This window comes from Thalassophryne amazonica, chromosome 13 (assembly GCF_902500255.1).
Source record: "Thalassophryne amazonica chromosome 13, fThaAma1.1, whole genome shotgun sequence".
NCBI lineage: Eukaryota > Metazoa > Chordata > Actinopteri > Batrachoidiformes > Batrachoididae > Thalassophryne > Thalassophryne amazonica.
This window is the reverse complement of record NC_047115.1, coordinates 84,594,784-84,620,531: the sequence shown is the minus strand read 5'-3', so window position 1 is coordinate 84,620,531 and position 25,748 is coordinate 84,594,784. Positions and strand designations below refer to the sequence as shown.

General features: G+C 41.2%; 1 protein-coding gene across 1 annotated transcript in view; it reads right to left on the bottom strand.

Annotated features, from left to right (window-relative positions):
• The window catches only part of pdzd8 (PDZ domain containing 8), a 186,376-nt gene that overhangs the window by 83,593 nt on the left and 77,035 nt on the right, over positions 1–25,748 (bottom strand). Inside the window, exons 4-5 of the mRNA XM_034184410.1 lie at positions 23,070–23,206; positions 16,000–16,102 (exon numbers count right to left, since the gene is read on the bottom strand). Of these exons, the coding sequence (XP_034040301.1) occupies positions 16,000–16,102; positions 23,070–23,206 (240 nt within the window). The remainder of the gene's footprint in view (positions 1–15,999; positions 16,103–23,069; positions 23,207–25,748) is intronic.

Below are 25,748 nucleotides of genomic sequence, written 5' to 3'. Positions count from 1 at the left end.
CCTGTCCCCCCAATATAAAACAAGAGTCATCAGGAGATGACGTATCCCCCTGGTACCAACAAATCAGTAATACAAAGTGTCGGGGATCACCCAAATACATGATTATGTTAAATATGAATAAAATTGGTCAACTGGTACTTGAGATATCATGGTAACAAGAATGTCAATGACAATATCTTGAATATCTTGCTGTGACCTTGGAATTGCCCCAAGGTCAACATTATTGACTGGTGTCAGGGAATCACCCAAGTACACCCATATGCTAAATATGAATGAAATTGGTCAACTTGTTCTTGAGGTATCGCCCTACCAAGTGAAAATGGACGGACGGATGGACATGCTGATCGACATGCCCCCTGTGCTTCAGACTGGAGGGATAATAATGTTAACATCAATATTAGACCCGATACAGACACTAGATCAGGTCAGGCTCATTCCTACCTGGGACTCTCACAGGCCGCGGATCCAGAGACATGAATGTCACTGCAGAGATAAGTGAATGTTCCGAGTCTTCCGACACGTTCAACACTTACCACATTTTTATTATTGTTTTCTTGAAATGGAAGTAAATCAACAATCTGAACAAGTGACAAGTTTTGTTTATTCCAAACATACTGTGGTTTATGTTGATTAATTTCCTTAAAGTAAGTCCCTTCAGCTGCTCCCTTGTTTGCACTCGGGGTCGCCACAGCAAATCTAAGGTGGATCTGCATGTTGAATTGGCACAGGTTTTACACCGGATGCCCTTCCTGACACAACTCCACATTACATGGAGAAATATGGCAGGGGTGGGATTTGAACCCGGAACCTTCTGCATTGAAACCAAGCACATTAACCACTTGTCCACCACCCCAAAAAAAAAAAAAAAAAAATCTAACTTAGCTATCCCAAACACCCTCTCACATTTTTTTTTCCATTGTTCCACAATTTGTTGCCTACTACAGACAATAACATTCCTCTTCATGAAGTATTGTGAAGATAATTTACAATTTTGAATCTTTCAATTTAAGGACAAGATTTATGCCAGGCAAATGCAGTACTTGTTCATACAACATACACACACACACACCCACACACACACACCTCAAACACACAGCATTTTTTCCTTACACTATGTTTGAACGTGTGTGTGAAAACACACCCTAAAGACTGTCAATACAGAGATCAAGAACACACTGCAGATGTCACCACCAGTTGATTAACCAACGCTGATGCAATCACCAACAACACTGTGCAAACAGACGGTCAGGGAATTGCTTAAAAAATCCATAACAAAAAAAAAAACAAAAAAAAAAAAAACCAACAACCTGTGGTTCCCAGGTCCATTCAATGTGGGTACTGTTCCTGTCCACCGGAAGCTGAAACTAACCAGATGGAGGGGCAGATTTAAAACTGACCCTAAAAATCATTCTGGGCAGCATCTTGGTTCCTCTCTCTCCAGGTGATCATCCATTAATAAAACATGGTGCTGCAAACAGCACATAGCTCACACTGTTTAAAGTATCCCAATGGCACAATAATATTTACATCTGGTTTTAAGAGAGGAAACAAAGATCAACTGTGGCAATCATTCAGAGAATGAAAATAATTAGAAAGAAAAAGGCAATGTGACCTTTTGCAGACGGTATAGCCTTTAATCCTGACTACAGTACGCTGCCACAGACATGCGGACTGCTGAGGTCTGATAAATCAGGTCCAAATGCCACAGTCTAGCTGCATTTCTGTGCCTTTATTTACCAAAATTTAACACAAGTGCTTTGAAGAGGATCCACTTCAAGACCACTGTGCTGATTTCTGCAGTGAACAAGTGTAGGACAGCTCACATATTCATTACTTATTTCATTAACATGCACACTTTCAACTGACCATAGCACTGCAGATGTTTGGCACAAATGTATGACTGAGAAAATATAAATGTCTACATGAAATCTGAAACACATTAAATTTATTATTTATTTACATTATTTATTATTAAATTTAACAAATAATTTTTCTCAGTAAATATTTTTCTAAAGGTGTCGACATGACCTTTTCATCAGATGTCAGTAACAACCAAAGTAATCCCATATAACACACATAAAAGAAACCAAAACAAATAAGTAGTGAAATTAAGTTATGTGTAAGAATGTAAAAAGCCAAAGGGAAAGAAAGCATTGAACATATGAAGACAGGGAAGTACAAAAAGGCATGAAAAGCCAAGACACTAGCTGAAATCGATCAGTAATTAGAAAGCAATCCTGCCCTTTGTCAGTGCATATTAATATCAGCTGCTTCAGTCCCAATTGATGGCCTATAAAAAGGTGTCTCAGAGAGGTGTCACACAAGAAACATCTCATGATGGGTAAAAGCAAAGAGCTCTCTCAAGATCTTCAAGAAGTTATTGTTGCGAAACATACTGATGGCATTGGATACAGAAGGATTTCTAAACTTCTGAAAGTTCCAGTAAGCACTGTGAGGCCATAATCCAGAAGCAGAAAAAAAAAACATAATTTCACCATAAACCGGCCAAAACTAGGTACTCCTCACAGGATTTTTGACAGAGTTGACAGAGGAATGAATTAACAGCAGAGATGTCCAAAAGCCAAGGACCACTTGTGGAGAGCAACTGAACAACTGTTTCAAAGAAAACAATAAATAATGCACTCAGCCACCATGTCCTGTATGCACACTCGCCACACAAGACTCAAATGCTGAAGAAAAAGCATGTTTAAAGTTTGCAGCACACACACACAGACAGTGAGTAAAATAAGTACCGGAAAGTATTCACAGTGCTTCACTTTATCCACATTTTATGTTACAAACCTATTCCAAAATGGATGAAATTTATTTTTTCCTCTCAAAATTCTACTCACAACATCCCATAATGACAACATGAAAAAAGTTTTAACATTTCTGCAAATGTATTAAAAATAAAAAATTAAGAAATCACATACAAGGCTTTATTTTACTCTATGTGTCATGTTGGAAAGCGGTAGCTATGGTTGCTAATTTGATTAGCTGTTATGCTCCAGTCTTTTTTTTTTCCTGCGGACGTTGCCACGCCACACAGGCCTGGCATATGTACTACAACGTTAAACGAAGCTTCGAGGCACAGAATTTGCCTCGAACATTTTTTGTAATCGAATTATTCGAGTTACTCGACTAATCGTTTCAGCCCTAATATATATATATACACTCAACAAAAATATAAACGCAACACTTTTGGTTTTGCTCCCATTTTGTATGAGATGAACTCAAAGATCTAAAACTTTTTCCACATACACAATATCACCATTTCCCTCAAATATTGTTCACAAACCAGTCTAAATCTGTGATAGTGAGCACTTCTCCTTTGCTGAGATAATCCATCCCACCTCACAGGTGTGCCATACCAAGATGCTGATTAGACACCATGATTAGTGCACAGGTGTGCCTTAGACTGCCCACAATAAAAGGCCACTCTGAAAGGCGCAGTTTTATCACACAGCACAATGCCACAGATGTCGCAAGATTTGAGGGAGCATGCAATTGGCATGTTGACAGCAGGAATGTCAACCAGAGCTGTTGCTCATGTATTGAATGTTCATTTCTCTACCATAAGCCGTCTCCAAAGGCATTTCAGAGAATTTGGCAGTACATCCAACGAGCCTCACAACCGCAGACCACGTGTAACCACACCAGCCCAGGACCTCCACATCCAGCATATTCACCTCCAAGATCGTCTGAGACCAGCCACTCAGACAGCTGCTGAAACAATCGGTTTGCATAACCAAAGAATTTCTGCACAAACTGTCAGAAACCATCTCAGGGAAGCTCATCTGCATGCTCGTCGTCCTCATCGGGGTCTCGACCTGACTCCAGTTCGTCGTTGTAACCGACTTGAGTGGGCAAATGCTCACATTCACTGGCGTTTGGCACGTTGGAGAGGTGTTCTCTTCACAGATGAATCCCGGTTCACACTGTCCAGGGCAGATGGCAGACAGCGTGTGTGGCGTCGTGTGGGTGAGTGGTTTTATGATGTCAATGTTGTGGATCGAGTGGCCCATGGTGGCGGTGGGGTTATGGTATGGGCAGGCGTCTGTTACGGACAAAGAACACAGGCGCATTTTATTGATGGCATTTTGAATGCACAGAGATACCGTGACGAGATCCTGAGTCCCATTGTTGTGCCATACATCCAAGAACATCACCTCATGTTGCAGCAGGATAATGCACGGCCCCATGTTGCAAGGATCTGTACACAATTCTTGGAAGCTGAAAATGTCCCAGTTCTTGCATGGCCGGCATACTCACCGGACATGTCACCCACTGAGCATGTTTGGGATGCTCTGGACCGGCGTATACAACAGCGTGTACCAGTTCCTGCCAATATCCAGCAACTTCGCACAGCCATTGAAGAGGAGTGGACCAACATTCCACAGGCCACAATTGACAACCTGACCAACTCTATGCGAAGGAGATGTGTTGCACTGCATGAGGCAAATGGTGGTCACACCAGATACTGACTGGTATCCCCCCCAATAAAACAAAACTGCACCTTTCAGAGTGGCCTTTTATTGTGGACAGTCTAAGGCACACCTGTGCACTAATCATGGTGTCTAATCAGCATCTTGATATGGCACACCTTTGAGGTGGGATGGATTATCTCAGCAAAGGAGAAGTGCTCACTATCACAGATTTAAACTGGTTTGTGAACAATATTTGAGGGAAATGGTGATATTGTGTATGTGGAAAAAGTTTTAGATCTTTGAGTTCATCTCATACAAAATGGGAGCAAAACCAAAAGTGTTGCGTTTATATTTTTGTTGAGTGTATGTATGTATATATATATATATATATATATATATATATATATATATATATATATATATATATATATATATGTGTGTCAGCCCCTGATTGTGTGGGCTCTCCTACTTGGGAAGGTGAGAGAGCTCTGTGATTTTCATCGTAGGTACACTTCAATTATGAGAGGCAAAATGAGAAAAAAAATCCAGAAAAAACACATTGCAGGATTTTTAAAGAATTTATTTGTAAATTATGGTGGAAAATAAGTGCAGCCGGTCGGCTCTGTGTCAGCCTGATCCTGTCAGATCTGAGAAGCTAAGCAGAGCAGGATCTGGTTAGTACTTGGATGGGAGACCTCTTTGGAACAGCAGCGGCTGTGTGTGTTTCTCCAGGTAAAACTGGAGTTGCATCAGGAAGGGCATCTGGCGTAAAACTTATGCCAATTACCAGTGGGGATCTGGCTGTGTCCGCTGTTCCCCACATTTGTGCCTTGAGACAATCCTGTCTCGGAGGTCTACAGACAATTCCTCTGACTTCATGCTTGGTTTGTGCTCTGACATGCACTGACAACTGTGGAACATTATATGTAGACAGATGTTTGTCTTTCCAAATCATGTGCAATCAACTGAATTTACCCGAGGTGGACTCTAATTAAGCTACAGAAACATCTCAAGGATGATCAGTGGAAATAGGATGCACTTGAGCTCAATTTTGAGCTTCATGACAAAGGCTGTGAATACTTATGTACATGTGATTTATTAGTTTTGTTTTTTTTTTTTACTAAATTTACAAAACTCAAAAGATTTTTACATTATCATTATGGGGTATTGTGTGCAGAATTTTGAGGAAAAAATTAATTTCATCCATCTTGGAATAAGGCTGTTGCATAACAAAATGTGGAAAACATTCCAGATACACTGGAATACTTTCCAGATACACTGTGTGTGTGTGTGTGTATATATATATATATATATATATATATATATATATATATACACATACACACACGGCACACAATCTATAAGTTTCCTTAATGTTTGATATGTGGTACTGCTGCTTCACGAAACAAGAAGTAAAATTAATTTAATTGGTGCATTAGTTATTTATAATGCAAACACCATGTTAGCAAGCAGAAGCTAACAGCTAATTAAGGTTATTGTACAAGGCAACTAAAACAAAAAAAAATACTCCCCGTTTCTATTCTGGCTATCCCACCAAGTGCAAACAACTGGAGTGCTGAGTCTTGCTCTTTGAACAAGAACATGGTCTTTCAGGATTTATTAATTTAGCTCATTTCATAATACCCAGGACAGCTTCCTGATTCTGAGCCTCTCCTTCTTCTTCGTCTACTTTTATGGTGGTTGAAATCCAGCTAAATGGTGAGCAATGGGTAATGTTTTTGAATGACAAAGCTGAAAATTAATTTCATGTTCTGTATATAGGGCCAAATCCCAACACAAGCAGTCCAAAAGCAGTCACACTATAATACACAATACAATGTGCATTTATGTATGTCCATGCAGGTTGACAGCCTCCGAGTCCTGATGCTGAGAAGTAACATCACACTGCCCCCTACTGGAAAATAACATCTGCTGAAAAGGCATCAGACATGCTGTGAGAGCAAAGAGCAATTACTGTTCAACAAAATACAAATACACTTTGAGCCACCACAAATGTCATTCATAAGTGTGCAGCAAGTATAGCAGCATCAAGCTTTGCCAGCACTGGAGCCAGTAATCACAAGTGACATTTCACTCTAAAACGGCCATTAGTCATTTCCAAACAAGCCTCATGTGATAACCGTAATATCTCTAAATTACTGTAATTACAGAAAGGTTTGCTGGAGGGGTGTGAAGACTTTCTTTGCCCTTTAAAATGTCACCAATGGGACAATCTCATCAGTGCAAAGAAAATTAAACGTGTACTAATGTGCCAAGAAAACAAGGCATCCAATATGTTGCAAAGGTCGCGTTTCTGTGACGGACATGCTGGTGTGGGACATGTGTAAATTGCCAGTAACAGTGTCACCTACACATGTTACTATAATGCAGTGTCCCACACTTTCCTGCCACATTTTACTCTTTATTTTACTTTGTCTTTTATTTGTTTTATTGCCTGTTGCAATTTTATTATTTTTAATTTATTTATTTACGATTGGGGGTAACTTGGTGCCCATCTTTTAATTATGTACAGCAATTTGGCCAACTACTGACATTTTAAATGTGCTTTAGAAATAAAAGTTGAGTTGAATGTTGATACACAAAAGCCATATTTAACTTTGTTTGCATTGTTACACTAACACGATGTGTCAGAGGTCATAAAAAGAAGAATTAAACTGGAAGCAAACTTTTTGATGAACTGCCTTGGGTCCTGATTGGCAGCCCCACAGGCAGAGCAGTGGTCCATCCCAAGCTCCCAAAAGTAGTCACCATATCATAATTCACATTTCTTCACATATTCGTAGTATGCTTCATCTGGATGTCTGTAAAAAGAGCTTGTTTGACAAAGTAATTCAGGTGGTATGCAAATGTTACCTTAGGTCAGTGGTTAGATTCCAAGTCTCACAATGATAAGCCCCGTTTCCACCGTACGGTCCGGCACACTATTTTGTGTGTTTTCACATCCAGATTTAGGAACGGGTACCAAAATAACTGACCTGTACCGGTCCGGACTACTTTTTTGGCACCCTTCAACTAGGGTCCCAATATTATGGACCAGTTACAAAAGGGAGGTGCTAACCCACTGCTGTGCACTGAGCAGCAGCTAAAGTAAAAGTTGCAGTCCTCATGTGACCAGTCATACAGTTCAGACTGTTTCAAATATTAAAACCATTCACTGAGAAAATATAAAGTCTTAATCTTACCTGTTACGCCATTTCAGTCAGATACATCATCACAGCCTGACGTATCCACATAAAGCATCCTTATTTTGGAAAACGATATCTTGAAGTACTTTAATTCCATGTCATGACTGAATAAATGCAGCCTTTTTAAAGAAGTCCCTCTGTGTTTGTCTGCTCTGGGTGCAGCTTGAACCAAATGACACCAGAGCTTTGTCCCACAACAAGACAAAAACAACTAACTTACTGCCAGAGGCCATCAAATATGGCCATCGGATATTGCGAAGTCTTTGCATCCGTCCATCCGGTTGTGCCCATCATAAGTCCAGTCCTCTTACTGCCGGAGCCTTCAAATTCACAGGGAACATTCTTGGGACACAGACCTTGGACAAGTTCAAAGATGGCTAACCTTGACCTATTTTAAGAGGTTAAAAAGTCATATTCTGGTTCAATCTCTTCTGGGTTTTTTTTTTCCATGGGGGGGGGGGGGTGACAGCCAAACAGAATAGAGCGGCACAGTGACATCAGTGGTAGGTCTCTCTAAAAACACTTCATTATTGCGTTTATATAACACGTTTCTCATATATTCTGTAAACGCTAGCAAGAAATAAACACTTCTAAAACTGACAACACTGTTTTTGGAACTTAACACCTCTGAAGTGATTTACAAGATATTTCACAGACATTAGCATGGTGACGTCACAGGCTAGCTGCAAACCATTTCCTTTGAGTGTAAATATTACCTTTTTGTCTAGCGTGACCAGATGTCCCGATTTAGCCGGGACAGTCCCGATTTTGAGCTCTTTGTCCCCTGTCCCAGCTGATTTCAGCACCCACATGATTTTGTCCCGGTTTTATCCAATCCCCGTCCCGTACGTCCCGATTTTCCCCCTATTTCTTCCTTTAACATCATACATCACACGGCAAAGTCATTTAAAACCAACACAGCGCATTTATGGTTAAACTTGTTGTGTTTGGACCATGTGTATGCCAATCACACAGTTGCTGTGGAGATTTAAAATCTGAACCAATTAAAAGTCTCAACAGCCCTCCACGTATTTGTATCTTCTTGACATGAAACGTCTAGCACGCCGCCACCATTCAGATGGATGCATTTAAAACAGCGAGTCAGTACGATGCCGAAAAGAAAATCAAAACCAACTACAGAGCTCCTGGATCAATACAGCTTTCTAAGGAAAGTGCCTGGAAACGAACATGCTGCATTTTGTACTCTGTGTAAGTGTGAGTTTTCCGTTTTACATGGTGGAAAAACCGACGTGCTGATCCACAGCAAAACTAGCAAGCACAAGAGATGGGAACAGGCTAACAGTAGCTCTGTTAGCGCATTTTTCGGACAAGCGGCTGCTGGCGATCAAGAACTTAAACGTGCTGCCCAAGAAGCCACATTTGCCTATCACCTGGTGAGACACAACCATAGCTTTCGATCAATGGACTGTATAGCTGGGTTGACACAGAAATTTTCCGACCAGCGTTTTACCTGCGCTCGTACCAAAGCTGAGGCTATTATTGTGCGAGTCATCGCGCCCCATGCCATGGAGTTACTGAAGGAGGAGACTGCGGATGTTCGTTTCCTCTCCGTTGCGGCGCACACGTCAAACCACAAGGCAGTAAAACTTGTCCCTGTTGTGATTCGCTACTTCACCATGACCAAGGGTGCGTATGTGAAGATTCTAAATTTTACATCACTACCAGGTGAGACATCCACCCTCCTGTTCAATGAAGTCAAAAGTAGCCTCTCTGCATTTGACCTGATGGATAAAGTGGTTGGATTTTGTGCTGACAACACAAATACAAATTTTGGTGGAAAAGCAAGAAGAGGACAAAATAATGTGTTTTACAAACTTGATCAAGCCACCCCCTGCAGTCTGGTTGGAGTAGGATGTGCTGCACACATTGTGCACAATGCAGTGCAGTCAGCAGCTGACACACTTCCCTGTGACATTGAGAACGTTGTTGTCAAAATCTTTGGATATTTTCACATTTATACTGTCCGAACTGAGGAGCTGAAAGAATTCTGTGGCTTTGTGGATGTTGAGCATGCCACTGTTCTAGGGACAAGCAGAACCCGCTGGCTTTCACTAGGGCCTGCTGTTGAGAGGGTCCTAAAGCTATAACCAGCACTTCAGTCCTACTTCAGATCACAGGAAAAAGCTCCAAATGCCATCCTAGAGTTTCTTGAAGACCCAGTGTGTGAGGCATGGCTTTGGTTCATTCACAACCAACTGACATTCTTCAATGACAACATAAAAAAGTTGGAGAAGGAGAAGAGCTCTGCCATCCATTCTGCCCTGCACATCTCCAGTCGCCTGGAAAAGCTTATGGAGAGAAAGGCTGCCCTCTTCATGGGCTTAAAGGTGAGTTGTAATTGAACTTGTGGAAATAATGCATAGTATATACATTTAATAACTCTAACTTCAATTAAAATAGCCTTTTTTATATATCCTATCCTTAAATTTAAAGCATTGATTTACAGTGAATGGCATGTTTCCACATTTCTAATTGCTGAATATTATTTTTAATTTTAGGTGAAAAGTCTTCTGATTGGCTTCCCAGAGCACCATCAAGTGAATGTGTTTAAGACCGGTGTCCAGAACTTCTATGACTGCTGCTGCATCTCATACCTAAAGGAGTGTGGCTCTCCATTCCAAGAATTGAAGTGCCTCTCCTGGACACTACTGGAGCACACACCAGAGTAGGGTGAGGTTGAAAGCTCCCTAAGGTATGTCTCCACCAAGCTGCCACAGATTGACATCAGTGAAACAGAGCTGTTTGATGAAGTCACCTCTGTCAAAACCTACACATTTGAAAAGATTGGACAGTGGAACACAGCTTCAACACCTTCAGATGAACGCTGGGCAGAAATGTTCACACATTTTAGGCAAGGTCATGTTCCATTCAAAAACAGTTTGCTATGTGCCTTCCTGGGACAAATGCTCCAGTTGAGCGCATTTTTTCCAATAATGAACAATACTTGAACTGATGAGAGAAACCATATGGGATTGGACACTTTGAAAGCACTGCTCATTACTCGGGTGAACTTTCATGATAGTTCTGAGTTTTTTGAAAGAATAACTCCAAACCATAGCTTCCTTAAAAAGGTACATTCAAGTCTGAAATATTAAAGTCATAGACTTCTGCATATATGCACTTATTTTGTTGTTGTTGTTAAAATTGTTAATGTTTTGCCTGTTTTGTGGGCTATGCATTAGTTCTTCAAAAAAGCTTAACAAGCTGTATCACTGTCTCTGTTGACTTTAATAAACAGTCATAAGTCTTTTTGAGAATCTGTCGTGATTATGTTTTAACAATGTTAGTGTCCCAGTTTTTTACTTTGAAAATCTGGTCACCCTATTTTTGTCATATATATATATATATATATATATATATATATATATATATATATATATATATATATATATATATATACACACACACACACACATATACGCAACACTTTTGGTTTTGCTCCCATTTTGTATGAGATGAACTCAAAGATCTAAAACATTTTCCACATACACAATATCACCATTTCCCTCAAAGATTGTTCACAAACCAGTCTAAAGCTGTCATAGTGAGCACTTCTCCTTTGCAATGGCTGTGCGAAGTTGCTGGATATTGGCAGGAACTGGTACACGCTGTCGTATACGCCAGTCCAGAGCATCCCAAACATGCTCAATGGGTGACATGTCCGGTGAGTATGCCGGACATGTCACGAGTACTGGGACATTTTCAGCTTCCAAGAATTGTGTACAGATCCTTGCAACATGGGGCCGTGCATTATCCTGCTGCAACATGAGGTGATGTTCTTGGATGTATGGCACAACAATGGGCCTCAGGATCTCGTCATGGTATCTTTGTGCATTTAAAATGCCATCAATAAAATGCACCTATGTTCTTCGTCCATAACAGACGCCTGCCCATACCATAACCCCACCGCCACCATGGGCCACTCGATCCACAACATTGACATCAGAAAACCGCTCACCCACATGACGCCACACACGCTGTCTGCCATCTGCCCTGAACAGTGTGAACCGGGATCCATCCGTGAAGAGAACACCTCTCCAACGTGCCAAACGCCAGCGAATGTGAGCATTTGCCCACTCAAGTCGGTTACGACGATGAACTGGAGTCAGGTCGAGACCCCGATGAGGACGACGAGCATGCAGATGAGCTTCCCTGAGACGGTTTCTGACAGTTTGTGCAGAAATTCTTTGGTTATGCAAACCGATTGTTTCAGCAGCTGTCCGAGTGGCTGGTCTCAGACGATCTTGGAGGTGAACATGCTGGATGTGGAGGTCCTGGGCTGGTGTGTGGTTACACGTGGTCTGCGGTTGTGAGGCTGGTTGGATGTACTGCCAAATTCTCTGAAACGCCTTTGGAGATGGCTTATGGTAGAGAAATGAACATTCAATACACGAGCAACAGCTCTGGTTGACATTCCTGCTGTCAGCATGCCAACTGCACGCTCCCTCAAATCTTGCGACATCTGTGGCATTGTGCTGTGTGATAAAACTGCACCTTTCAGAGTGGCCTTTTATTGTGGACAGTCTAAGGCACACCTGTGCACTAATCATGGTGTCTAATCAGCATCTTGATATGGCACACCTGTGAGGTGGGATGGATTATCTCAGCAAAGGAGAAGTGCTCACTATCACAGATTTAGACTGGTATGTCAACAATATTTGAGGGAAATGGTGATATTGTGTATGTGGAAAAAGTTTTAGATCTTTGAGTTCATCTCATACAAAATGGGAGCAAAACCAAAAGTGTTGCGTTTATATTTTTGTTGAGTATATATATGTTGTTGTATGCAAAAGTGCAGGCACCCCTAATGATTTTCATGATTTTCCTGTATAAATTATTGGTTGTTTGGAAAAAGCAATTTCAGTTAAATATATCATATAGCATATAATTTTATTTGGTCAGTAGAGATACAGCACCATCCAAAAGTATTCACCCCCTTGGGCTTTTACACATTTTAATTTGTTTATGCCCTTTCAAACACAAAAAGTAATTCAGGCTTCTCTATTTTAATATTCCTAAAATTATCTTTCTTAAACTCAAACTGAAAGCCAGTCTCTACAACTTGACATAAATTAAATAAAAATATCAAAGTCAAAATGATGCACTGCATAAGTAATGGCATCCTTTGGTACAGGCACCCCTAATGATTTCCATGATTTTCCTTTATAAATCATTGGTTGTTTGGATCAGCAAATTCAGTTAAATATATTCTATAGCAGACAAACAGAGTGATATTTGAGAAGTGGAATGAAATAGGATTTACAGAAAGTGTGCAATAATTCTTTAAACAAAATTAGGCAGGTGCATAAATTTGGACACCCCAACAGAAAAAAATTACATCAATATTTAGTAGATCCTCCTTTTGCAGAAATAACAGCCTCTAAAAGCTTCCTATAGCTTCCAAAGAGAGTCTGGATTCTGGTTTAAGGAATTTTGGACCATTCTTCTTTATAAAACATCTCAGGTTTGTTGATTTCCGAGCATGGCCAGCCCGCTTAAAATCACACCACAGATTTTCAATAATATACAGGTCTGGGGACTGAGATGGTCAGTCCAGAATATTGTACTTGTTCCTCTGCATGAATGTCTTAGTAGATTTTGAGCAGTGTTTAGGGTTGTTGTCTTGTTGAAAGATCCAGCCCCGGCGCAATTTCAACTTTGTTAGTGATTCATGAATATTGTTCTCAAGAATCTGCTGATATTGACTGGAATCCATGTGACCCTCAACTTTAACAAGATTCCCAGTACCTGCACTGGCCACAGAGCCCCACAGCAAGATGGAACCACCTTCTTGGAATGCTGTGTTCTTTTTCAGCCATGCATACCGCCCCTTGTTATGTCCAAATAACTCAATTTTAATTTCATCAGTCCACAGCACCTTATTCCAAAATGAAGCTGGCTTGTCCAAATGTGCTTTACCATACCTCAAGTGACTCTGTTTGTGGCGTGTACACAGAAAAGGCTTCCTATGCATTACAGCATCATACAGCATGTCTTTGTGCGCTGTATAGCTGAACGATGCACAGAGACACTATCTGCAGCAAGATCCAGGGCTGTGAAATGAAAATTGTGAAATTTGAGGAAAATTTGCAAGGGGGGGGGGGGGGGGGGGGGCGCACAGCTCCCCAGGAGCCGGGGTCTAGGGCCCTGTGGGGCCCCAGAATTAATTTTTTATCTGATGATACTTTTCAGCACCTCCTGGAAGAACAAATCTCAAAATTAGTGTATATGTAAATGATCCTACATATATTCAACCTTTTATTTGACCTATCAATGATGATGTTGAAATGATGTTGCTGAGATAATCCATCCCACCTCACAGGTGTGCCATACCAAGATGCTGATTAGACACCATGATTAGTGCACAGGTGTGCCTTAGACTGTCCACAATAAAAGGCCACTCTGAAAGGTGCAGTTTTGTTTTACTGGGGGGGGATACCAGTCAGTATCTGGTGTGACCACCATTTGCCTCATGCAGTGCAACACATCTCCTTCGCATCATCCATGAAGAGAACACCTCTCCAACGTGCCAAACGGCAGCGAATGTGAGCATTTGCCCACTCAAGTCGGTAACGACGACGAACTGGAGTCAGGTCGAGACCCCGATGAGGACGACTAGCATGCAGATGAGCTTCCCTGAGATGGTTTCTGACAGTTTGTGCAGAAATTCTTTGGTTATGCAAACCAATTGTTTCAGCAGCTGTCCGAATGGCTGGTCTCAGATGATCTTGGAGGTGAACATGCTGGATGTGGAGGTCCTGGGCTGGTGTGGTTACACGTGGTCTGCGGTTGTGAGGCTGGTTGGATGTATTGCCAAATTCTCTGAAACGACTTTGGAGACGGCTTATGGTAGAGAAATGAACATTCAATACACGAGCAACAACTCTGGTTGACATTCCTGCTGTCAGCATGCCAATTGCACGCTCCCTCAAATCTTGCGACATCTGTGGCATTGTGCTGTGTGATAAAACTGCACCTTTCAGAGTGGCCTTTTATTGTGGGCAGTCTAAGGCACACCTGTGCACTAATCATGGTGTCTAATCAGCATCTTGATATGACACACCTGTGAGGTGGGATGGATTATCTCAGCAAAGGAGAAGTGCTCACTATCACAGATTTAGACTGGTTTGTGAACAATATTTGAGAGAAATGGTGATATTGTGTATGTGGAAAAAGTTTTAGATCTTTGAGTTCATCTCATACAAAATGGGAGCAAAACCAAAAGTGTTGCGTTTATATTTTTGTATACATATATATATTCATATATGTATATGGCATATTCTTGGTGCCACAATATAGCTTTGGGTACAGTTACCTGCGGTTTTCACTGAATTACAAACAAATACATACTGCCATTTACTTTAACATTTTTATTGCAATCTCAGAAGAAAACAAAAGAAAAGCCTCCTCCCCATATATTGGCATTGGTAAGACTTTTGAAAGAAATTTTAATGCCAAATAAATCATTTTTTAGTTTAATATATCCAATGGTGTAAGATTTTTAATGATCCACGGGAACCCGTATAATGATACCATATCGACAGATTGTGGATTAAGAGATGCCATAAGCACCCAGTCCAGCTCAGCACGAAGCTGTTACACAACCCCCAGGACATCAACATGACATGACACAATCAAGAGGTCAGACGTTAGGACTACAACTAATGACTATTTTCACCATTAATGAATTGTAAAGATAATCAATCTGTTCACTGATTCAGTGTCTGTCACACTATGATGGAAATACAGTTGTGTGTGTTGATCTGATCACTTTTATTACAGCTAAGTAATGCTACCTGTGGATTCTGTGATGAGAATCATTCTGTTCTGATTGATTCCCTTCAAATTGTAACCTTTCAACCATCGACAGTTACTGTGTCTCTCTGTCCATGCAGCTCTTACACTAGTCACTTCAAATCCTGAAGGGCATATTCGTTTCACAGGTATTTGGTGCCACTTACTGCTGTGGATGTTTAAGACATGTAAAAGCACAAATATGAGGTGTAACAGTCTCAATCCTGAACATAAGAAAACACCGCACTGCCCAAAATTGGTTGAACAACAGAAAACATGAATATCACCATAAAGATATTTGAACTTCTCAACAAATTTGACACTTTCACTACATCCAGGACACAGCTGATAGCCGAGACCAGGGAGCCACTTAAAGGCTGTATCTAAGGCTTGATCCAGGACTACCACAACACACGCTCTGGGAATCCAGACACTTAAATGTTAATATGAATAATATTACTTAGATAATACTACAGAGTAATACTTACTACAGAATATGAAAGAAGAATAGAAATATGCTTGATACTGGAATTTAAAAAAGGGAAACCCACTTTCTTGATGGAGCTGCGTGTCTTCTCCTTCCACTCATGACTGCTGAGCTCCAGGGTACAGTGAACATAGGTTTCTCTGTCATATGAACCCAGAATGAACAGTCTGCAGAGACAGAAAGTAAACAGTATAACAAAAGCAAGTGTTATTCAGATTTGAACTGCATGATGACCAAACTCTGAAAAGATGCACCGTATAACCTTTGACGATCATGACATTGGTGGTATCAATTCCAGGATTCTCCACAGACTTTTTAGCATAGCAGAGCTGCTGACAATCATTACCCGAGGTGATGCACAACAGGGAGCAGTCTTCTCTAAATATACAACTTAAGAGACATAAAATCTCCAACACCAAGTTCTTCTTATGATAGAATCAATCGATCAATCAATTTTTTTTATATAGCGCCAAATCACAACAAACAGTTGCCCCAAGGCGCTTTATATTGTAAGGCAAGGCCATACAATAATTATGTAAAACCCCAACGGTCAAAACGACCCCCTGTGAGCAAGCACTTGGCTACAGTGGGAAGGAAAAACTCCCTTTTAACAGGAAGAAACCTCCAGCAGAACCAGGCTCAGGGAGGGGCAGTCTTCTGCTGGGACTGGTTGGGGCTGAGGGAGAGAACCGGGAAAAAGACATGCTGTGGAGGGGAGCAGAGATCGATCACTAATGATTAAATGCAGAGTGGTGCATACAGAGCAAAAACAGAAAGAAACAGTGCATCATGGGAACCCCCCAGCAGTCTATGTCTATAGCAGCATAACTAAGGGATGATTCAGGGTCACCTGATCCAGCCCTAACTATAAGCTTTAGCAAAAAGGAAAGTTTTAAGCCTAATCTTAAAAGTAGAGAGGGTGTCTGTCTCCCTGATCTGAATTGGGAGCTGGTTCCACAGGAGAGGAGCCTGAAAGCTGAAGGCTCTGCCTCCCATTCTACTCTTACAAACCCTAGGAACTACAAGTAAGCCTGCAGTCTGAGAGCGAAGCGCTCTATTGGGGTGATATGGTACTACGAGGTCCCTAAGATAAGATGGGACCTGATTATTCAAAACCTTATAAGTAAGAAGAAGAATTTTAAATTCTATTCTAGAATTAACAGGAAGCCAATGAAGAGAGGCCAATATGAGTGAGATATGCTCTCTCCTTCTAGTCCCCGTTAGTACTCTAGCTGCAGCATTTTGAATTAACTGAAGGCTTTTTAGGGAACTTTTAGGACAAACTGATAATAATGAATTACAATAGTCCAGCCTAGAGGAAATAAATGCATGAATTAGTTTTTCAGCATCACTCTGAGACAAGACCTTTCTGATTTTAGAGATATTGCGTAAATGCAAAAAAGCAGTCCTACATATTTGTTTAATATGCGCTTTGAATGACATATCCTGATCAAAAATGACTCCAAGATTTCTCACAGTATTACTAGAGGTCAGGGTAATGCCATCCAGAGTAAGGATCTGGTTAGACACCATGTTTCTAAGATTTGTGGGGCCAAGTACAATAACTTCAGTTTTATGAGTTTAAAAGCAGGAAATTAGAGGTCATCCATGTCTTTATGTCTGTAAGACAATCCTGCAGTTTAGCTAATTGGTGTGTGTCCTCTGGCTTCATGGATAGATAAAGCTGGGTATCATCTGCGTAACAATGAAAATTTAAGCAATACCGTCTAATAATACTGCCTAAGGGAAGCATGTATAAAGTGAATAAAATTGGTCCTAGCACAGAACCTTGTGGAACTCCATAATTAACTTTAGTCTGTGAAGAAGATTCCCCATTTACATGAACAAATTGTAATCTATTAGACAAATATGATTCAAACCACCGCAGCGCAGTGCCTTTAATACCTATGGCATGCTCTAATCTCTGTAATAAATTTTATGGTCAACAGTATCAAAAGCAGCACTGAGGTCTAACAGAACAAGCACAGAGATGAGTCCACTGTCCGAGGCCATAAGAAGATCATTTGTAACCTTCACTAATGCTGTTTCTGTACTATGATGAATTCTAAAACCTGACTGAAACTCTTCAAATAGACCATTCCTCTGCAGATGATCAGTTAGCTGTTTTACAACTACCCTTTCAAGAATTTTGAGAGAAAAGGAAGGTTGGAGATTGGCCTATAATTAGCTAAGATAGCTGGGTCAAGTGATGGCTTTTTAAGTAATGGTTTAATTACTACCACCTTAAAAGCCTGTGGTACATAACCAACTAACAAAGATAGATTGATCATATTTAAGATCGAAGCATTAAATAATGGTAGGGCTTCCTTGAGCAGCCTGGTAGGAATGGGGTCTAATAAACATGTTGATGGTTTGGATGAAGTAACTAATGAAAATAACTCAGACAGAACAATCGGAGAGAAAGAGTCTAACCAAATACCGGCATCACTGAAAGCAGCCAAAGATAACGATACGTCTTTGGGATGGTTATGAGTAATTTTTTCTCTAATAGTTAAAATTTTGTTAGCAAAGAAAGTCATGAAGTCATTACTAGTTAAAGTTAATGGAATACTCAGCTCAATAGAGCTCTGAGTCTTTGTCAGCCTGGCTACAGTGCTGAAAAGAAACCTGGGGTTGTTCTTATTTTCTTCAATTAGTGATGAGTAGAAAGATGTCCTAGCTTTACGGAGGGCTTTTTTATAGAGCAACAGACTCTTTTTCCAGGCTAAGTGAAGATCTTATTTACTGCAGAATACATAACAATCTACACTCTAAATTTACCAAATAACTCTGGAATTAACTTAATTAAACTATGATATTTTTACCTTTAAAATACCATGTTTCCATAATATTGGACAATTGGATACTTAAGATCACAGTAACACCCAAATAATGAGCTCACAACAACATTAATTTAAATTAAAACAGTTACATGTATATCATAGATTTGATTAAAGAATGCTCAGGCAATAACTTCAATTCTTCTTTTATTCATCTTGGCCCAGTTGTTGCAGGCCGAGTCAAAGTTTCTGCCTGAGCTCCTTCAACAGAAATCATAATGGACCTTAATGGAAATAAATGTTTTCACTTTCTTGTGTCGTTGATGTATTTTAAATGTATTTATAATTATATTATGTACCTACATTGAACTTACTAAATAAAATCAAACAATCAACCAATCAAGGCGGTTGTCCAGGATGTGATGTCATTGTGTGACTGTCATGGCAACATTGCCACTGTTTCCTTGTTGGTGAATGTGTGCATTTCACACATGCTTTCACATGGTGGGAGATTTAACAATTTTAAGAGAAATGGAGAGTTTTCTATGGCAACCGGGCTTCAAACTGTCCAGCAGACGGCCCAAAGGAAGTGAATTATTTGGACATTCGGAACCAGGCCAAACGAGCTGCAGCAGCGAGTCGAGTGGAGGGGGAGAGAGCACTTCACATCAGTCCGGCCTGTGGCCCAGAGGAGAGAAGCGCAGTTGATAACAGACATTAACAGATGGTGGCAGCGGAAGAGAACGAGTCATTTGGAGGAAAAGTGGTTAATCACTGAAGTCCCACAAAACAACACACAGAGGATTTTTTTCCCTTTACATGAGGGACCATAACTTCAGCTTGTTGCCAGCGAGCCAGTAACAGCGCAGAGAACGAGTCCTTTGGACTAAAAGTGTTTAATCACTGAAGTCCCACAAACAACACACAGAGGATTTTTTTTTCCTTTACATGAGGACCATAACTTCAGCTTGCTGCCAGTGAGCCAGTAACAGTGGCAAAGGAGGAGTCATTTGGACTAAAAGTATTAATTACTGACGTCCCACAAAAAACAACACTGAGAATTTTTTTTTCCTCCTTTACATCAGGGACCTATCTTCAGTTTACAAACCGGCAAAGCGTCCAGTCCATGCCTGAGAGGTGTTGTGTGCTGCAGCTGTCCCACAAAAAAGGTATGTGATGAATAAATACAAACTGTCCAGTATGGTGATTCTCATTTCTTGCCCACAACAACAGATAAGAGTCCCAGTTAGTGACTGAAAGGCCCCCAGGGAGGGTCCTAAACGATTGTGCACACCAGCTGTCAAGGTTCTGGTAGATATATTCAACATCTCTCTGTCCCAGACCAGAGTTTCAACCATGCCTCAAGAGATCAAGGATCATCCCTGTGCCAAAGACCTCTGCACCATCCTGCCTCAATGACTACAGGCCAATTGCACTCACCCCCATCACCACAAAGTGCTTTGAGAGGCTGGTGATGAGGCGCCTGAAGCAGACCATTGATGTGACTGTAGATGAGCACTAGTACCCTTTCAGGCAAAACCAGTCCACAGCTGATGCCATCTCCACCGTGGTGAATCAGGCCCTCTCTCACACAGAAAACAAGGACTCCTATGTAAGGCTGCTGTTCCTGGACTTCACTTCTGCATTTAACTCAATCATCCCACAGAACTGGTGTCCAAGCTGGCTGAACTAGGAGCCCCCTCAGCACTGTGCAACTGGGGTCCTGGACTTTCTGACTGGGAGGGTCACAGAGTGTCAAGATCAACACCACGTCATTCTCCCACCATCATCCTGAACACACTCGCCCCAGGGTTGTGTGCTCAGCCCATTGCTGTACATATTGATGACCTTCGACTGCAGAGCCCAGCACAAGAATAATCTTGTTAAGTTTGCAGTTGACACAGCAGTGATCTGGCTCATCAGCCAAGGAGATGAGGCAGCATACAGGTGAGAAGTGGAGAACCTGACACGGTGGTGCGGAGACAACAACCTCATCCTCAACACTCAGAAGACCAAGGAGACAGTTGTTGACTTCCACAGGTCAGACCCCCACCCCACCCCCCTCCCCCTCTACATCAACGGAGCAGTGGTGGAGATCGTCTCCTCCAATAGGTACCTTGGAGTCCACCTCTCCAACACTCTACCTGGTACACCAACACCACGGCTGTCATCAAAAAAGCCCACCAACGCCTCTATTTTTTGGGAAATTGGGAAGGGCCAGACTGAACACTGAGGTCCTCAGGGCCTTCTACAGCTGTGCAGTGGAGAGTGTCCTGTCCTGCTGCTTCCCTGTGTGGTATGGTGGCTGCACGGTGGCGGAGAAGAAGACACTGCAGCGGGTGGTGAAGTCGCACAGAGGACCACTGACTGAAGCTTACTGCCCATCGGAGACATTTACATCTTCAATGTAGAGACAGAGCGACCTGCATCCTCCGAGACTCCACCAACCCTGCGCACACTCTGTTCACACCCCTTCTCTCTGGAAGGAGCTGCGCAGCATCCGGGCAAAAAACGTCCAGACTGAAAAAACAGCTTCTACCCGAATGCTGTCAGACTGTTGAACAGTTGTTCTGTGAACATTGCACGAACATGCACGTTGTCACTTTCTCTTTAATGCCCTAACGCTGTTGCTGCCGACCCTGTGCCTTGTACATATATCTATGGCCACGGGAGTGCATATATTGGTACATTGGAAGTTAGATTAAGGTTAGGTTAAATTGTCAACTAGATCAGATTAGATCAAGGTTAGATCAGTTGCTATTACCGTCACTAGTCTTAGTTAACTACACCAAGAACTGGAGAAAGTGCATTTCATTCTGCCTGTAAGGGTTGAATGACAATAAGTGAGTCTGAGTCTTTATCAGCAGAAACGTGAGTCATGATTGATATCTTAAATGGCCTGGATGAAGGTTGATAAATAAATTGTCAAATCAAAAAAACATTGTGAGATGATGCCACATTAAACGGCACTATGATGACACTATATGCAAGACACCATTTATTCTATTGTCTGGGGAGAACCCTGATGGGAGTTTATTTCATCACGTGCAGAATACTGAAGAATCAGATGATGTCTGTGGTAACACTGGACTGTGAACGAATGAGGCACTATGACTCTTTCAATTTTTAAAAATAATTTTCTAGTTAAGGCACAAGTGTCGTGTTCTCTGGTTCAGGCTGAGAAATGCCCAAACCACTGATGGGCTTCTTTTGAAATGCTACATTTCTCATCAACGACAAGGAACTAAACTATTTTCAGACGTCGTTTTACAAAATCAGGACACTTGTGTTTGCATTTTCACTCAGGCTGTGATGATGAATCCAACTGAAATAAACAGCTAAGATTAAGAATTTATATTTACTCCATGTGTGAATGGTTTTAATATTTGTAACAGCCTGAACTGTAGCATGAGGACTGCAGCTTCAGTTGTTCAGCCAATCAACAGACAGCATCAATGGACGTATTTCGGCATATGCATAACTTGCAAGAAACGTGTGCCACAAATTGGCATAATTTACCTAAAATGTATGGCCCGCGTATGTGGGATGTATCAGCCATATGCTGGCATATGTTGAAATATTGTGCATGCCCAAAATTTTTCGACGTACTTGCCGTATACGACATATACCAGCGTGCTTCAACGTGTTATTACTTATACAAACTTACCCATAACTTAGATGTACAGCCAGTGTATGCCAGCATTTTAAATATGGTTTGGCATACACTGGCAAAAATCATCAAGTGTGACAGGGTGTAACATACGGTATCTTTAATCTGAGCCTCAGAGAGCGATCAGACACTTTAACACATGAGACAGAGTGCAAATGTAAACTCTTTTTTCGATTAAATGTATCATTCACATCAGATGGATTTACTCTGCTGCCCAATTATTTATTTTGTTGACTAGTTACACAATGTGGAATGTAATTAATGCCATTGTCTTCTTAGGGACTAATGTTTTGGCATTTAGGTTCCTCAAAAAAGTTGATTGATTGATTGATTGAGTATGCAAGATAAAGGCTGATGTCTGAAGGCTGATGTTCACGCTAGTGGCCATTACAGATCAGCAACAACAAAACAGAGACAACATTATATTTTTGAAGCCACTCTGCATGGCAGTGAGAGGAGTCAGTCATGCAAAGCTTGTTGGAAATTCCTGACTGTGTAGGAGCTGATAAAGTGACCTGTGAGGACCCTGAGAGTAGACAGTCATTTCTGAAAATAATCTCTGACCAGATGGCTCACCGTCTGTGGTCTAAGACCCTCGGCCTGCTTACAGAGGAATCAAAGCTGCATTGTATTCAAAGGCTACACTCATTCCTCTGCACTCATGACAAGTGAAGGCTCAGTCACCTGCTGTACTGTCCCATTAGGTCTGAATACATGGAGTAGTTTGTAAAAGCCTGATCTCTGTGCCAGGACGTCAGGTACCCTCCAGCACCAGGGTGCTGGTGGCTAACACTGCAGTGAACCGCCAGATGCTGATGAGACTGCAAAGGCAGTAAGACAGTTGATACAGGAAAAGCTCCAGAAATCTGCTGTATTATAGATGATTTCCTCTCAGTGGGCGGAGATTAGCCCTGCTCGATATATCTGGTTTAAATGATACACGGTATAATTTTGCAGACGGTAGAGATTTGGACTCCACCGACTAATTGTTATAAGGCCGCTGAGTTTTTCAATCAAGGAAAACTCTTCTGTTGTGAAGCGTCTGTGTCTGTGAACCACTTTGCTGCAGAGGGGAGGGGAGGGGGGGTGTTCTGAGCTGAGGCGTGACCACAGAGCCCTGTGGGTGTGACTCTCACTGAGACCAGAGTGTTCATATGAGTTTGAGACGTCTGAATGTCTTCCCCACTTAGCAGTTCTGCTGCTGATATTTGCAAAGCCGTTGTTTATTTATTTCAGTGGACCCACTGGAGGAAGGCAGATGCTCCCGGCGGACTCTAAATGAAACATTTCAGAAAGGACCACATTCAATAATGCAAGTATTTTTAACCGGATTAGAAAAACAAACCCTTCTAGTTAACGACAATTTACCCAGAATGACTTCAAATATGAGAAAATTAAGTATTGTTTATTAATTTTTTTGGTGGTTTCGTGCTGAGTTTTGTAAATTGAGGAAAAGTGCCAGTGACCGTCCTGAAAATGGTTCATGTATTCAGAACGGGTGTGCCATCTACCGTTCAAGAGATGAAACTTCAGCCACTGAGCCAACAATAAACAAATTTAATTCTTTCAAACCAAAACCTGAAATCTAGGCTTGCACCTTAGATCTAACTTCTGACAAATTGTAGATGTAGTATTGAGATGTGCACAATAAATGTTCAACATTACATTATATCCATTTTTGTTTTTTTTTGTCATTATTTATTTATATTATTCTTATCAATTAAACTTTTCTAAAGGACCCATTCAGAACCATTTTTACACTTAAGTTTATATCGCGATATATACCATTACAATGAAGGGAGTAAAAAAAAAAACGATGAAAGCTTACCAGCTAACGATCGGACGGTGGTGGGTGAAGAAAGGGTGGTATAACCCACACACTCGCAGCTTAAATCAGATAACCCGTAAGCTGGAGAGGAAATGGCGTCTCACTAATTTAGAAGAGCTTTCATTTAGCCTGGAAAAAGAGTCTGTTGCTCTATAAAAAAGCCATCTGTAAAGCTAGGACAATCTTACTATTCATCACTAATTGAAGAAATAAGAACAACCCCAGGTGTCTTTTCAGCACTGTAGCCAGGCTGACAAAGAGTCAGAGCTCTATTGAGCCGAGTATTCCTTTAACTTTTACTAGTAATGACTTCATGACTTTCTTTGGCAAATAAAATTTAACTATTAGAGAAAAAATGATTCATAATAAAATTCAATTCAATCAATTTAGTTATATAGCGCCAAATCACAACAAACAGTTGCCCCAAGGCGCTTTATATGGTAAGGCAAGGCCATACAATAATTACGTAAAAACCCCAACGGTCAAAACGACCCCCTGTGAGCAAGCACTTGGCGACAGTGGGAAGGAAAAACTCCCTTTTAACAGGAAGAAACCTCCAGCAGAACCAGGTTCAGGGAGGGGCAGTCTTCTGCTAGGACTGGTTGGGGCTGAGGGAGAGAACCAGGAAAAAGCATGCTGTGGAGGGGAGCAGAGATCAATCACTAATGATTAAATGCAGAGTGGTGCATACAGAGCAAAAAGAGAAAGAAACACTCAGTGCATTATGGGAACCCCCAGCAGTCTAAGTCTATAGCAGCATAACTAAGGGATGGTTCAGGGTCACCTGATCCAGCCCTAACTATAGCTTTAGCAAAAATGAAAGTTTTAAGCCTAATCTTAAAAGTAGAGAGGGGTGTCTGTCTCCCTGATCTGAATTGGGAGCTGGTTCCACAGGAGAGGAGCCTGAAAGCTGAAGGCTCTGCCTCCCATTCTACTCTTACAAACCCTAGGAACTACAAGTAAGCCTGCAGTCTGAGAGCGAAGCGCTCTATTGGGGTGATATGGTACTATGAGGTCCCTAAGACTAAGATGGGAAACTGATTATTCAAAACATTGTAAGTAAGAAGAAGAATTTTAAATTCTATTCTAGAATTAACAGGAAGCCAATGAAGAGAGGCCAATATGGGTGAGATATGCTCTCTCCTTCTAGTCCCCGTTAGTACTCTAGCTGCAGTATTTTGAATTAACTGAAGGATTTTCAGGGAACTTTTGGGACAACCTGATAATAATGAATTACAATAGTCCAGCCTAGAGGAATAAATGCATGAATTAGTTTTTCAGCATCACTCTGAGACAAGACCTTTCTATTTTAGAGATATTGCGTAAATGCAAAAAAGCAGTCCTACATATTTGTTTAATATGCGCATTGAATGACATATCCTGATCAAAAATGACTCCAAGATTTCCTCACAGTATACTAGAGGGTCAGGGTAATGCCATCCAGAGTAAGGATCTGGTTAGACACCATGCTTCTAAGATTTGTGGGCCAAGTACAATAACTTCAGTTTTATCTGAGTTTAAAAAGCAGGAAATTA